General features: G+C 39.9%; 1 protein-coding gene across 1 annotated transcript in view; it reads right to left on the reverse strand.

Annotated features, from left to right (window-relative positions):
* COG3 (component of oligomeric golgi complex 3) overlaps positions 1 to 16,911 on the reverse strand; it is a 66,446-nt gene that overhangs the window by 37,300 nt on the left and 12,235 nt on the right. The window contains exons 2-10 of the mRNA XM_047755707.1: positions 15,897 to 16,043; positions 13,280 to 13,341; positions 11,646 to 11,811; positions 10,906 to 10,980; positions 9,068 to 9,160; positions 8,223 to 8,348; positions 5,671 to 5,751; positions 1,324 to 1,367; positions 740 to 866 (exon numbers count right to left, since the gene is read on the reverse strand). Coding sequence (XP_047611663.1) covers positions 740 to 866; positions 1,324 to 1,367; positions 5,671 to 5,751; positions 8,223 to 8,348; positions 9,068 to 9,160; positions 10,906 to 10,980; positions 11,646 to 11,811; positions 13,280 to 13,341; positions 15,897 to 16,043 — 921 coding nt within the window. The remainder of the gene's footprint in view (positions 1 to 739; positions 867 to 1,323; positions 1,368 to 5,670; positions 5,752 to 8,222; positions 8,349 to 9,067; positions 9,161 to 10,905; positions 10,981 to 11,645; positions 11,812 to 13,279; positions 13,342 to 15,896; positions 16,044 to 16,911) is intronic.

Here is a 16,911-nt window from a genome sequence, read left to right on the forward strand (position 1 = left end):
CACAGATCAAAAAAGAAAAAAAAAACACAGGTTCGATCCCTGGCCTCGATCAGTGGGTTAAGCATCCGGTGTTGCCATAAGCTGTGGTGTAGGTCACAGACGCAGCTCAGATCTTGCATTGCTGTGGCTGTGGTATAGGCTGGCAGCTACAGCTCTGATTCAACCCCTAGCCTAGGAACCTTCAGGTGCCTCGGGTGCGGCCGTAAAAAGAGGAAAAAAAAAAAAAGAGAGAGAGAGAAAGAAACAATACTTATTTGGTGAATCTTCAAACCTCAATATATAGACCTAAACAAAAATATTTTGCCAAGCTGGGAGTTCCCATTGTGGCACAACAGAAACAAATCCGACTGGGAACCATGAGGTTGAGGGTTCAATCCCTGGCCTCGCTTGGTGGGTTAAGGATCCGGCGTTGCCGTGAGCTGTGGTGTAGGTCACAGATACAGCTGAGATCGGGCATTGCTGTGGCTGTGGTGTAGGCCAGCAGCTGTAGCTCTGATTAGACCCCTAGCCTGGGAACCTCCATATGCCATAGGTGCAGCCCTAAAAAAAAAAAAGACCAAAAAAAAAAAAAATTGCCAAGCTGAATGCTAATTACTAAACTAGATTTGTCATAACTGAAAGAAAATTTTTGTAAATTTGTGGATATGGGGGCCAACTTATTTACTCAAGTATAGTTTCTAGGGTATCAAAACAGCTCAGAAGAAAGTTTAACATTAAACCCGAGCAAGGAGAATCTTACCAAGGCACAGTGATCTCTATTATTCTGGCTGGTTAACTCTGTTACAGTGCAAGTAATACTAGGACCCAAGAGGAGCTCCCGCTGATCAAGGTAACACTGGTGGATGTCATTAAGCAGTTGCTGGTATCTGGTGAAAAGCAAATGAAATTGGAATATAAACTTCTGATTTCAGATACATAAATTAATTCAATCCTAAATCCCAAAAGAGTTGCCAAACCTCTAAAGCTATAGGGTCACCTCTCACATGCCCACATTAAATACTAGAAAGAGTCATGCATATAAAGAAAAAACAAACTGTAACGAACTACCGTAACATTTACCTTTTAAAGAAAGGTTTATCTTCTAAGAAGAGTGATCTTACATCTACCTAAATGAGAAGGAAATCTTGCTATGCAAAAAGGATGCCCTGTAAACTTGCCAGGTCAGGTCTATGATCTTGTTCCCCAATATGAGTTGTGTGTTATGAGAAAAAGCTTGTATAATGCACAGTAATTGCTCAGAAAATACTAAGGACAGAACAGAGTTGAAAAAATAGCACTTCAAGGGAAAGTAATTTGGAAACGGAACAACTTGTGGGTACTCACTCAGGTATTTTTTCAGATCGTTGTTCTATTTGTTCAATGAGAGTCTGTGGAATAAAGAAAAATCCATTAACTCCATCTGTTTCAGTTGTACTTTTAATTACTTTCTGATTTTAACAGTAACACATGCCTGTGCTAGAAAATCTATAAATACAAGAAAGTTGAAACATAAAAACCACCTACAATACCAAAGAGTAATCACAGTTAATATTTTAAAATATTTTCAATTTTTGAATGCACATGTTCACTATATTTTTCTCTTTGAACAAAACTAGAATTACACTATATATTCAGCTTTATAATCTGCTTTTGAAAAATTAACTGTTCAGGAGCTCCCACTGGGGTGCAACGGAATTGGTGGCATCTTGGGAAGGTTGGGACCCGGCCCGGCACAGCAGGTTAAGGATCCAGCATTGCTGCAGTTGCCCCTTAGGTTGCGACTGTGGCTCAGATCTGATCTCTGGCCCAGGAGCTCCATATGCCCAGGGTGGCTAAAAATGAAAACCAACAAACAGTTCAAAACATTCTCTTACATTAAATAATTCTCATCATCAAATAAAAAGGTATAGAAACCCTTAGACTAGTGCCTGGTACCTAGTAAACACTCAATGATTCATTACAAATATTATTTAAAACATCATTTTAAATGACTACATAATATCCTACTGGGAAAATGTGCCATTACTCAACCATTCCTCTCCTGCCAGACATAGAAGTTACTTCCTAAGAATAACAGCCCAGGGGCTTAGAGCTCTGGGCCTGGCGAGTCTAAGGGCCGGCCGGCAGTGGCTATTTGAGCCCAGGAGACCTAGTTTACTTCACGGACTCCACTTCCACTCTTTAAGCTGATATAATAACTGTACCCACACTTCCCAGCCAGGGGGACCCAACACTGGGACAAAAGAGGAATATATTTAGAGGTTTTTGAGAAAGGAATTCATTTACATCCCTATCAGAAGTACTGCCTATCTCACCAAATCCTCAAAAGCACTATTATACCTTAAAAAATTTGTCCATTTCTAACGACCAAAAAATGCCACCTAACCTTAAATTGAGCATATCCTCCACTAAAGCTGAACATGCACTCATATTTATTAACTATTTGTATTTTCCATGAATAATCTGTTTTTGGTTTTGTTTTTGGATGTGCCTATAGCATGCAGAAATTCCTGGGCCAGGGACTGAACCCATGCCACAGCAGTGACCCAAACTGCTGCAGTGACAACATCAGATCCTTAATTCACTACGGAGAACTGCAATCTGGGGCCGCCTTTTTTTTTTTTTTTTTTTTTTTGTCTTTTTAAGGCTACACCTGCAGAATATGGAAGTTCCCAGGCTAGGGGTTAAATTAGAGCCGTAGTCGCTGGCCTTCGCCACAGCCACAGCCATGCCAGATCCAAGCCTCGTCTGCGACTTACACCACAGCTCACGGCAACGCCACATCCTTAACCCATTGAGAGAGGCCAGGGGTTGAACCTGTGTCCTCATGGTTACTAGTAAGATTCGTTTCTGCTGAGATGTTCACCCTTCTTACTGACTTCTAAGTTCTTTCAATATATTAAAAATGTTAAACTTCTTACTTATCCACTGCAAACATTCTCCCCAATTTCTGCCTTTTCTTTTGCTACCTAAAATTCAGAAAATTTAAATTTCACATCCTCAATCTATTACTTTTTTCCTAACTTCTTCAACTTTTTTGGTTTGATTTGGGTTTTTTTTACTTATTCATTTTTTTTTGGTCTGCTTATCATTTTTGTGTTTTACTCTTTAGTTCACTTAAAATGTGTTCTGGTAATTTTTTTTTTTTTTTTAAGTTTGCACCCACAGCCCAGGGATTGAATGTGAGCCTCGGCCGCTGCAGCCAAGTATTCTGACAATGTTACAAAGTGAAGACTTTACTTTTTTTACCCCAGAAGTACTCACCAAATCTTCCCAATAGAATGTAGAAAATTCTAGCCCCTCCTCTCAGATTTGAGAAGTTTCTTTACATTCAAAGTTACAGAATTTTCCATTCCAATGATTCATCAGTGTATTCTTGAATCATTATCACTAAATTTTTCAAATTTCTCTTGCTTATTTACGGTACTAGATGAATTTTAAAATCATCCAAAAAGAAATTCATTGGAATTTTTCCATGATTACATTAACCAATAAATTACACATGAGAAACTGATGTTTGAAAAATTAAGTGTCCTCAACCAGGAACATGCCAGGCTTACCCCTTACTGAATCTTTTATGATTTTCTTTCTGATTTTATTTTCTTCATCCTTATATTTCCAGTAAGGTTGTTTCTAAATGAGTATTTTATGATTTCTGCCACTAATATAAATGGGACTCCATCATATATTCTAGCTGCTTACTAATGGTACGCAGGAAAACCACTGATAACTACATAATCATTTTGTATGCACCCACCATTGAGCCCTCTAATATACACCAATCTTTTTTTTTTTTTTAGTCTTTTTAGGGCCACACCCATGGCATTTGGAAGGTCCCAGGCTAGGGGTCAAATCAGAGTTGCAGCTGCCAGCCTGCACCACAGCCACAGCCACAGCCACATCAGCTCCGAGCCACGTCTGTGACCTACACCACAGCTCACGGCAATGCCGGATCCTTAACCCACTAAGTGAGGCCAGGGATCGAACCCGAATCCTCATGGATCCTAGTCGGGTTTGTTACCCAGAGCCACAATGGGAACTCCTACACCACTTCTTTTCTAATCAAATTTTTATCACTGCTATTTGACTATTAAGCAGAAGTAACCAGGCATAATCTAAACCTCAAAACATCAACTAACCACTGCGTCCTCTCTAAATAAGACCAAGTCCCTGTTTCAAAAATCAAAAACTCCTTTCCACGAACTTTGAAGAAGGAAACAAGGAAGAGAGTGAGGTCAGAGTCAGCAAAAGCAGACTATTCTTTCTGGCAACTTCATAATGACTGGGGGAAAAAAAAAAAAAAGATCCATGTACCAGGTCTAGTCAACTTTACCTGGGATGTGTTAACTATTTCAATACATAACCCACGTATCAACTCTGTGCAGCCTTCACTAATCAAGACAAAACATTCTGTACTCTCCTTTAGGGATCGCACACTGCACTAGGGAAGGTGATTACGGTACACACTCCCGAGCTCACGGAATACACCCCAATGCCTGAAGCCAACCCCTACTTCTACTGAAGCACTGAAGACTCTTCCCGGTTAATCAGGCCTCCATTTGTCAAATCTCTCTTCACCATAATCCATTCTTTATACTATATCCTTGGTCTTATGAAATGGAAAATCTGAGTAACTCACTTTCCTGTTTAAAATACTGCAATGGAGTTCCCATCATGGCTCATTGGAAATGAATCTGACTAGTATCCATGAGAACACAGATTTGATCCCTGGCCTTGCTCAGTGGGTTAAAGATCCGGGGTTGCCGTGAGCTGTGGTGTAGGTCGCAGACGAGGCTCGGATCTGGCGTTGCTGTGGCTGTGGTGTAGGCCGGTGGCTGCAGCTCTGATTCAATCCCTTGCCTGGGAACCTCCATATGCCGCGGGTGTGGCCCTAAAAAAGAAAAACAAAGAAATAAATAAAATACTGAAGCAGTCCTCTACCTTTCCTGAGTGAGCAGGACATGCAGCAGCCCTTGAGAGAGGGCCTCTGCCAAGCTTCCTTTCTTCTTCCCCATCACAGCCTACTAGAGCCCCGTATTCCAGTCACAGCAACCTACATGAGGGTCGCCCAAAATACATGCTTTTTAGGTCCCCACAACCGTCCTACACATGCTCTTCTCTCTGCATAAAATACCCTCATCAATCCCCTCAAGTCCACTAAAAATCCAAGCGTTTTAAGCTCAAACATCACCTTCATCTGGAAACTTTCCCCAAGCCTCAGAGGAGGAGCTAGGCGTTTCTTGGTCTGTGCTCCAAAAACACACAACAGGAGTTCCCGTCATGGCGCAATAGTTAACGAATCCGACTAGGAACCATGAGGTTGCGAGTTCGGTCCCTGCCCTTGCTCAGTGGGTTAAGAATCCGGCGTTGCCGTGAGCTGTGGTGTAGGTTGCAGACGCGGCTCGGATCCCACGTTGCTGTGGCTCTGGCGTAGGCCAGCGGCTACACCTCCGATTAGACCCCTAGCCTGGGAACCTCCATATGCCGCGGGAGCGGCCCAAGCAATAGCTAAAAGACAAAAAAATAAATAAATAAAAATAAAAACACACAACATACATGCGGCAATGTGGAAGGGCTGCCTTTCATTCATGTTCAGGCTCCTGGTATAAGCAAAGGACCTAACCCACTTCAAAAGGGGAGGGAGGCTAAATACACTTCACAGCAATATCCTATTCCTGTCAATAGACTTACTCTGACTTTGGGGGCAGCAGCTCGAAATTTCACATAAAATAGTGTGAAGGCATTGTCTGCATTCGGTACGGATGAAGGATCCTAAAGAAACGTGGGGGAGGAGGGGGAAAGGAAGATAATGAGCAAACCCATAATTATTCAGAAAATATGACGCAAATCATTTCATACAGCTACTGACTGGCCTATATACCAACCAAAAGCTTACAGAGAAGAATCTAAAGAAAAATTAAATATATTATTGCTACAAATGAGAAATGATTATGTGAAACTGTCATCTCTCTTCTCTTTATAATTAAAATCTATCCTATGTTACATGAATTGCGGTGGTAAAAAGACTTAATTCATATTGCTATGCAGTCACGGAGTGTCGGACATTTGGCCAAATTACTTGGCCTCTCTGAAATTCAGTGCATCCATAAAATGGCGATAACATATACTCACAAAGATTTTACACAGCTCAGCTATAAGGCACTCACATGTAATAGGCACAAGTACTTATTAGGTTTCCCAAACTTGCTAAAAATTTTGCAAAACAGAAAAATTATATAGGCTGTTATATCAGCTAAGAGCAAGGTAAAAAAATAAAATGTGATCCAAAAAGCAGTGGCTTTGAACGGAAAGCTCAAGAAGATACTTCATATTCTCTAAAAAATAAGCTTGAGGGAGTTCCCGTTGTGGCTCAGCACTTAACGAACCTGACTAGTATCCATGAGGATGCAGGTTCAATTACTGGCCTCGCTCACTGAGTTAAGGATCCGGGCATTGCCGTGAGCTTTGGTGTAGGTCACAGACACAGCTCGGATCCCACGCTGGGGTGGCTGTCGTGTAGGCCGGCAAGTGAGGCTCTGACTTGACCCTTAGCCTGGGAACCTCCGTGTGCCATTGGGTGCAGCCTTAAAAAAAACAAACAACAAAAAAACCTAAATTAAAAAAAAATAATAAGGGAGTTCTCATCATGGCTCAGAGTAAACGAATCTGACTAGTATCCATGAGGACACAGGTTCGATTCCTGGCCTCGCTCAGTGGGTTAAGGGTCTGGCATTGCCATGAGCTGCAGTGTACATCAAAGATGCAGCTAGGATCTGGTGTTGCCATGAGCTGTGGTGTAGGTCGCAGACAAGGCTCGGATGCTTCCTTCAAAAAATATGCCAAGTCAGGAGTTCCTGTTGTGGGGCAGTGGAAACGAATCCGACGAGGAACCGTGAGGTTGCGGGTTTGATCCCTGGCCTCATTCAGTGGGTTAAGAATTCGGCATTGCCGTGAGCTGCGATGTAGGTTGCAGATGTGGCTCAGATCCCGCATTGCTGTGGTTGTGGTGTAGGCTGGTAGTTGAAGCTCTGATTCAACCCCTAGCCTAGGAACCTCCATATGATGCAGGTGCAGCCCTAAAAAGACTAAATAAATAAATAAAATTTAAAAATATAAGCTTGAAAAATAAAATGCATTGTTTTCATAGTATTATTTTCTTAGGAAATAAATATGCTCAATGACCATCCCAGCTATCTCTACTCTTTTTTTTTTTTTATCTTTTTGCCATTTCTTGGGCCGCTCCCGCGGCATATGGAGGTTCCCAGGCTAGGGGTCTAATTGGAGCTGTAGCTGCCAGCCTATGCCAGAGCCAGAGCCAGAGCCAGAGCAACGCAGGATCCAAGCCGCGTCTGCGACCTACACCACAGCTCATGGCAACACCAGATCCTTAACCCACTGAGCAAGGCCAGGGATTGAACCCACAACCTCATGCTTCCTAGTCGGATTCATTAACCACTACGCCACGACAGGAACTCCCCCAGCTATCTCTACTCTTTATTTCTAACCTTTACACTCTGCTTGTTTTCCACCTAGCATCTACTACAATCTGTGATTGATTGATTTATCTGTTTCCCTCTCTACTGACTATTTCTGCTAAATGTAAGCTCCATGAGGGCAGGGACCTTGCTAGTTCCTTTCGCTATTGTACAGCACAATGCCAAGCATTTAGGAGGTGTTCAATAAAAATACACATGCGAAATACAGAAAATTAAATTATTCATCCTCTGTAGAGAAAAAATTTCAAATTATCCATCATATGTAATTCTACCATGAATCACTTTTGTTATTTTGGTGATTTTCCTTCCAATATTTTCTTTCTTTCTTTCTTCCTTCCTTTCCTTCCCTTTCCCCTTCCTTCCTTCTTTCCTTTTTTGGCCATGTGGAAGTTCCTGAGCCAGGGACTGAACCCACGCCACAGCAGCAATCAAAGCCACAGCAGTGAAAACACCAGATCCTTAACCCACTGAGCTCCCAGGGAACTCCTCCTCCCATTATTTTCTTTAAAAAGATGGGAAAAGAAATAGTTGAATCTTAGTATTTTTCATATAGTACTAAATATTTCTCACACAGTTATATATTCTTTGAAAATAAGATTGTAACGGACATATACAGTATGGCCATTTTTTTCCTATTATGAATAAAACTGCAATGCATATTCTCATTTAACAAAAGGTTAAAAAAAGTTGAAGTTACATATAAATGAGTCAAAACAAAAACAAAACACATTTCACCAGTTAACTCACCCTTTTTAATAATTGATTTGTGAGGTTCTGTAGTGTATTCACAGTGTATGTCTTCATGAGTTGCAAAGCTTTAGAAAGGCATTGCTTAAACTTCAGTAAATATATAGGATAATCTTTAAAATTTGGCTGAAAAGTAAAGGGGAAGATTTACAAAGATGAAACAAACATTAACAAGGCAAACTTTTAATAAAACCTATCCTTATGTAAAGCTATACATAAAGTGAAAAAAAAAAAAAAAAGGTTTTATATAGATTGTAAGCTCCCTGAAGACAAATACTATGACTGTCTCAGTCACAGCCAAATCCCCTGTGCCTGGCACAGAGCAGGGGCTCAATAAATATTTGCAGTTTTTAGCAAAATATATTTTCAGTGTTCCAGAGACTTCAAGGTTAATATGTGAGGCCCAACCAGGGAAAGAAGAGGAGTCGGGTGAAATAAACACAGCTATAAATCCTTGAAGGACAGAAAGAGATGATGATGAAATCAAAGGGCTTGTCCCTTTGTTTCCCCCTAAGTAATACTTTTTGTTTCCAAAGAAGTACCTAGCAAAACGGGAAGTCGATAGTCTAAAACTCACTTGTCCTTTTATATGTGATAAAGCCATGGCCAGACCTTTTTTCTATTCCAGGGGTTACCACAGCAGTTGAAAGTACTTTTTAAATGACTACTTGATGACTAAGAATTTACTACAGTTTTTCTTCAAGTATGTTGCAAGCATCTATTTCCCTTCGGAAGAAATAATTACTTTACTGCATAAGAAGTTATACAATAGAAAAAGAAAAAAAAAAAAAAAGAACACAAGTTATGCAATAGGAATGTTGACACACAGAAATACCGTGACTTACATGAGATGATATGTATGTTATACAATCATCTAACTTGGCCAGCATAGGTATAAATCCTTCACTATTCACAGACAATGTGGGAGAATTCAATTTCTTTAAGGGAAAGAAAAATTTACACATTAAGAGTTACCAAATATCCTCGAACATAGCTCATGTGTACAATACATAAAGGACAAATTAAAAAGAATATGGATTGAATTCGGTTTATTCCTAATGAGCTTCAACTGGGCTCTTCATGAATTAGCAAACATTTTAATTAATTAATTTATTTATTTTAGCTTTTTAGGGCCGAACCTGCGGCATGTGGAAGTTCCCAGGCTAGGGGTCAAATCGTGGTTACAGCGGCTGGCCTACACCACAGCCACAGCAACATGGGATCCCCCACCCACTGAGCGAGGCCAGGGATGGAACTTGCACCCTCATGGATCCTAGCGGGGTTCACTTCTGCTGTGCCACAATGGGAACTCCCAGAATTAACAAACATTATATACTCCACTGTAGACTGTTATCTTAAAATAATACATCAAGTACCTAGATCTTCCATTTTCTAGTACTTTACAACATAAATTTTCCACTTTCGAATACTGGCAATTTTCTCAGAGTTAAAAGATTAACTAGCGGTCATTATGTTTAGGAGTCATACTATGAAAGGAAAACATAATATATATAGGTAAAATATAAGTAATCATATACAAATCATAAAAGTGTAATATAGGTAATATAATATAAACATTTAATATTTAATAGATTAAATTATATAAAAATATTAAAACATACAAAACTTTATAATGTATATAAGTAAAATCACCCAATTATTTCTTATCTTGATATATAAATAGTTTGGCAATGAACTATTACCCATTGCATTGCATTGTTAACTGGCTACTGGTTTTATATCTCGCTCTTAAGATTTTTTAATTGAAAGACAGTTGATTTCAAACATTAAGATTAATAATTATAATAACATGATTTATATGCAGTTATTATGATTAATTTACAAGCCAGACACATAAACATATATATATTTCTCTATATTTACTATATATATGTATATATGTGTGTGTGTGTATTTATATATGTATATATATGTGTGTATAAATATATGTATATATTTGTGTGTGTATATATATACACATATATATATACATATATTTGTATGTGTGTATATCTTTTTAGGGCCACACATGCAGCATTTGGAAGTTCCCAGGCTAGGGGTCAAACTGGAGCTGCAGCTGCCGGTATACACCAAGCGACAGCAACAACATATCCAAGCCACATCTGTGACCTATACCACAGCTCACAGCAACACCAGATCCTTAATCCACTGAGCGAGGCCAGGGGTTGAACCTGCATCCTCAAGGACACTAGTTGGGTTCGTTACCACTGAGCCATGATGGGAACTTCAAGAAATATAATATACACTATTACTATGGGATACAAGAAAGCATTAAGCGCATAATACTCTTCCTCAAACTAGAGATTTGTTTAAAATATGTTTTGATTACCATTATAGAAGCACAACCACAACAAAATTTAAAACAGAATATTTCTTCTTACAAACTTCACAGCTTACAAATAAGATACCATAAGAGTTAACCAACCAAGAGATTTCAAGAACAATAATATAATTTAACAACTATTATTTAAATCATATATGAAAAAAATATAAACTGGTAATGGTATGTCCATCAGCCACAAACAGGAATATCTTAACAATAAGCAAACTATTAAGTAAAAATATCGCTCAGGCCTATTTATAAGTTTAAAGATTAGACTCAGAAAAGGAAATATAAAATAAAGTCACTAATTTTATAAAAAAATAAAAAAACAATGCTTACTGTGTTAATAGTTTCCAATTCATTAAAATAGGAAAGCTTTTGTTGAATGTTTTCAGCCAGCTCAACAAGTTCGGACTTGCATTTTTTAAAAGAGAAAGATCAGTTATTGTGAGAACATATGAATCAACACTTCAGTCTGAAAATTACACTGAAAAGATTTATGTTAGACATACAGGTTTATATCAGACATACAATTTTAGAACAATGCTCAAAGATTTCCGCAATCATGGATTAAAATAAGCAATGATTATTACAGTAAATTACATATGATCTTTTCACTAAAATAACAAATGATGGCTTTTTATAAAACACACAAAATGCACACAGAGAAAACTCTGAGATGCAGGAACTTAAATATTCTGTCTTTAAGACCCAAGTTTAAGTGTAACCTAGATCAGTTCATCTTTTCATAAACCCCACCATTACTACAATCACTATGCCTTGTTTGAAAAGCATCCATAATAAAGAGCAGGCAGAGCAGACAAATATACTGTCTTCACCCTTGAAACTGTACTGAGGCCTAACAGCTCAAAGCGGGAAAGCCTGAACTTGCCCTCGCTCACACAAGCTTAAAGCTGGCTGTCAAAGTAAGAGTTTGCGTGCTTAGCACAGGGCCTCATAGAGAGCAGTGTTCAAAATACACTTGGAGAAATTAAGGAAATTAGAATTAAACTGTATTCATCTATTTAAAAATAAAATATTAAATATAATCAGTGTTTCTCTCTTCAACTCCCAATTACCTGTTCTTTCAGCAGCTGTTCACAGGCTTCGTGGAGGGCTCCTGTCTTATTGGACACAAAAAGATACTGTTTCTGCAATGATTCCAGATGCTGAAGAGCACTGTTGACGTCATTCAATATAGCATCACACTGCTCCTGAAACCCAGACAAGTAATCCCTCATCTGTCTAGAAAACAGAACCAAAAGGGGATTGGCAATAATATTTTCCCCCAATAAGCATAGACAATAGCAACAAAATCTCAATTTTCCCCAAATGTCTGAATTTCAGAAGAAAAGTCTGACCTATTCACAAAAGTGTATTATATTCAGAAATGTACCAAAAAACACGTCACAAACTATTTCAAAACTTAAGAAGGAAAATCACTCAAACTATGGGCAACAAAAGGAATCAACCTTAAAGCCATAACCTATCTTTCCACATGCAGAGCAATAAATCAAGGGCTCAACTTTCAAAGTCTGAGACACCAGGGCCATCTCAAGGCATCAGGTGGGTCCAACTTCAGGTCACTTCTGCTTTCTAGAGATGATGTGATGTCACAGAAAGAATTTTGGACTTGGCGTTGGAAGACCTGAGTCCAAGTCCCAGCTCTGCCCAAGTCTCCATGACATCAGGCAAGTACTTAACATTTCCAGGCCTCAGTTTACTCACTTGTAAAATGGGAATAATATCTTTCCTTATAGAGTTGCTATGAAGAGCATACATCAAAGAGCCTAACACAGGAGTTCCCGTTGTGGCGCAGCGGAAACAAATCTGACTAGGAACCATGAGGTTGAGGGTTCGATCCCTGGCCTCGCTCAGTGGGTTAAGGATCTGGTGTTGCCATGAGCTGTGTGTAGGTCGCGGATGAGGCTTGGATCTGGCGTGGCTGTGGTTGTGGGGTAGGCCGGCAGCTGTAGCTCTGATTAGACCCGTAGCCTAGGAACCTCCATGTGTCAAGGATGAGGCCTTAAAAAAAATACAAAAAAAAAAAAAAAGGAGCCTAACACAATGTCTAGCAATAGCAGTCACCTAATCAATGTTAAATGATGTAAATGTTCAACCCACAGTCTCCAGATCAGCTAGAAACCATACAGTCACTTCCCCAGTCTCATCAATATACACAAACAAAACATACGGTCAACACCCAGCCTAGCCGGCCATCCCTAAAGGCTCTTGAGTCTCTCCCTCTAAAGAAAAGCAACATGAAGTTCCCATCGTGGCTCAGTGGAAACGAACTGACTAGCATCCAAGAGGACACAGGTTCAATCCCTGGCCTCATTCAGTGGGTTAAAGATCTGGTGTTGCTCTGAGCTGTGGTGTACACCACAGATGCAGCTTGGATCTGGTACTGCTGTTGCTGTGGTTATGGTGTAGGCCAGCAGCTAGGGCTCTGATTTGACCCCTAGCCTGGGAACCTCCACATGCTGCGGGAGCAGCCCAAGAAAATGGCAAAAAGACAAAAAATCTATTAATTACAAAGTAACTTTTAATCAAACAGCTTCCAATGCCAGCTGACCCAAATCCTTTTAGGTATTCTTAAAATGTTGCTGTTTAAAGTCTTCTTTGTACCTTAATTTTGTTTAAAGACACAGATTAGGACAGCCTTCAGATGATCTAAAAATCAGCATAGCCAACAAATAGAAGAGCCACATACCTATATTTACTTTCTTCATCCTGATCCATCTGAGTTTGTAGCTTTGCAAACCATGAGAAAAACTGGAAAAACAGAGTATAATGTCAACAAAACTAAAAGAGACAAAATATAAAGTGGTTGTAAGCTAAAAGTAAGTCAAAAGGGTAAAAACGAATAAGTCTTATTGTTTGGGGCTCAGACATTAACAGTTTTAAGCCAGGAGATGATAATTTAATTGCATGGTAAGTGTCCACATGCTAGGAAAAGCAAAGTATATTAAAAACACTGGCCATTTCCAGAGTCAAATAAGGAAGAGTACTAATAAGACAATGGGTAGAAATAAGTAGTTCTTCCCAAGAGGCTAATGCCTACTTTCTAGTTTGCCGAATTTGAGTAGATAACACAGGGCTTTGGGTAATTATTAATATTAAGGTTATCTAATAATAATTATGAGAATATAAGCTCAGAAATAATATAAAAGAGTGATGTAAAAACATGGACTCTTTGGAGTTGCCATCAAGGTACAGTGGGTTAAGAATCCAACTGCAGGAGTTCCTGCTGTGGCTCAGCGGGTTAAAGACCCAACGCTGTCTCTGTGAGAATGTAGGTTCCATCTCTGGCCTCGCTCAGAGGGTTAAGGATCCGGCATTGCTGTAAGCTGCAGCGTTGGTTGCAGATGCAGCTCAGATCTGGTGTTGCCGTGGCTGTGGCGTAGGCCAGCAGCTGTAGCTCCAATTTGATCCCTAGCCCAGGAACTTTCACGTGCTGCAGGAAAAAAAAATCCAACTGCAGCAGCTCAAGTTGCTGTGGAGACATGGGCTTGATCTCCAGCCCAGAGAAGTGGGTTAAAAGATCCAGTGCTGCTGCAGGGTTTCAGCCCCTGGCCTGGGAACTTCCATATGCCAAGGGTGTAGCCCTCAAATGAAAAATAAATAAATAAATAAATATAAATAAATAAATAAATAAGAACAAACATGGACTTTTCCATCAAGTAAATGTGTGTTTGAACTCTGGGTCTACTATCAAGTCGTACACTTGAAATGAGATCATTTACTGCATGTTAACTATAACTCAATATATTAGTTTTAATTTAATGAGAGGTGTGGAGTTCCCATTGTGGCGCAGCAGAAACGAATTCGACTAGGAACACGAGGTTGAGGGTTCGCTCCTTTGCCTCGCTCAGTGGGTGAAGGATCCAGCCTTGCTGTGAGCTGTGGTGTAGGTTGCAGACACGGCTCAGATCCTGTGTTGCTGTGGCTGTGGTGTAGGCCGGCAGCTGCAGCTCCAATTGGACCCCTAGCCTGGGAACCTCCATATGCCTCGAGTGTGGCCCTAAAAAGCAAAAATAAAAATAAAAAATAAAATAAAGAGAGGTGTGCAAGTGTAAATTTAATCCAGGAGGGTTTTTTTCCAATAGCTTAAATAAATTCACAGACATGATACAAGATTATCATCCATAATTCTCAAGTGGGAGTCAAAGTCAAAGGTATGCTTTATTTTCTCAAGATATTACACTCGCCAAGTACTTTGGCTTTCGTTTTCTGAACACTGTGTGCCTGTCACGTACAGCATTTACACTTATTATCGAATTTAATTCTCACAAAAGTCCTATGAAATAAGGACATAATGTTTCTTGTTTTACACATAAGGACACTAAAGACCTGAGAAGATAAGTAATTTGCCTAAGTTCACAGAGATGGTAAGTGATGGGAGTGACCTGCAGATCCAGGGCGGCCTAACTCTTCATCACTTTGCAGCACAGCCACTCTCAACTCACGCTCTGTGCAATTCAGCACATCTGCCTAATGTTTCACTTGGTAAATGGCTCAGCTTGGATTCTTACCAGGACAGAAAAAAAGGAGAAAGAGGAAAAGCCGAAGAAACTACTGCATATTTAAGTTTACAACGGGGAATAAACAAAAACCAAGAGAAGATTACACATACTAAATTGCTAAAAAATAACTATGAGCGTTGGGGGGGTGGTTTTGCGTGTGTGCATGTGCTCAAGCACATCTGTGCTGAGGGACATGTTAACACAGACATACTCTGGGAGGAGGTCAAAAGGGCCTAAAATACTAAAACCTTAATAAATATATCAACATCCAGTTTGGAATATCATATTTTTATCTGTTCTGCAAATAAAATTGGGCAATAGGTTCAATTAAAACACTTAAGGAGGCGTTCCTGTTGTGGCTCAACAGGAACATACCTGACCAGTATCCATAAGGACTCGGGTTCGACCTGACCTCACTCAGTGGGTTAAGGATCCGGCATTACCGTGACCTGTGGTGTAGGTCATAAACGAGGCTCGGATCCCATGTTGTGGCTGTAATGTAGGCCAGCAGCTATAGCTCCAATTTGACTGCTAGCCTGGAGTGCGGCCCTAAAAAAATAAATAAAAAATAAGAATGTTCCAGAAAGAGACACTGCTTTGGGAAAGATCCCCAGTGTACTCCTTACTTGCCACAAGTAATATAACCTTCCTTCTCCTGCAAGAAAAGAAAAGAACATTCTAGAAAGATTGTATTTTAACCACAGCTTCCATCGTTCAGAACTTTTAATTAGGATCTTTTTTATTAGCCCTGTCTTGAGACATTTAAAACAATCAAACATCCTTAGAAATAACACTGCTACTCACCTGCTGTGCAGTTTCGATTCTTTCATCTTTCATTTCTAAGGAGGCAAATCCCTTCAAGAGAATGTCTTCCGTAGATTCGGGCACTACTGAAGTCTGTGCAATGGGCAGCGAGTGGGTTGTTAAACTGCACAAGTCCTCAATTGGGAGCTTGAAAAAAAAAAGAGCCACAAAGATATTCAAATAACTTGAAAATTTTCTGAACTTAACTGAACATTAGGATTCCATCTTGGGTCTTTTGAAAGAGAAAGCAATGTCTTCTATTAAATTATCTGAGGTTAATAAGTGCCATACCACACTAATACTCATAATTAGGCTCTCTCTATATTCAGTGCTAGCCTCAAAATGTACACATGACACCTGGGAGTTCCCATTGTGGCTCTGTAGGTTAAGAACCTGACTAGTATCCATGAGGACATGGGTTCAATCCCTGGCCTGGCTCAGTGGGTTAAGAATCTGGTGCTGCCGCAAGCTGTGACACAAAGTCACAGATTTGTCTCAGATCTGGTGATGCCGTAGTTGTGGTGTAGGCTGGCCTAGCCTGGGAACTTCCGTGTGCCACAGGTGCAGCCCTAAAAAGGCAATAAACAAAACAAAACAAAACAAAATGTAAACATGATACCAATATCCCACCATTAGTAAAGTATGGTTTTTGAGTTACCTTTCAGAAACCGGTGGTAGACTTGTACTAATCCACACACATTTCCTTACTGGAACCGCTTGTTCCAGGAAGGCAAAGCCTGCATGCTAATGAAAGTAGCTGGCTGCCTCCAGTATCGACACAAAGGCCTGACCTCGTTAATACCAACCAACAGAAAACAGAGCGTAGAGAGTACACTGGTGATCGAGTGGTTAGGACTCAGGTTCAATCCCTCGTTTGGGAACTGAGATCCCACATCAAGCCACTGTACGCTGCAGCCAAAAAAAGAAAGAAATTGCACCAAAGAATTAACTACCAACAACTGTACCTCCTACTATTTCTATACCCACATCTCACTGCTGACAAATTCTGAAACAC

Source organism: Phacochoerus africanus, chromosome 13 (assembly GCF_016906955.1).
Source record: "Phacochoerus africanus isolate WHEZ1 chromosome 13, ROS_Pafr_v1, whole genome shotgun sequence".
NCBI lineage: Eukaryota > Metazoa > Chordata > Mammalia > Artiodactyla > Suidae > Phacochoerus > Phacochoerus africanus.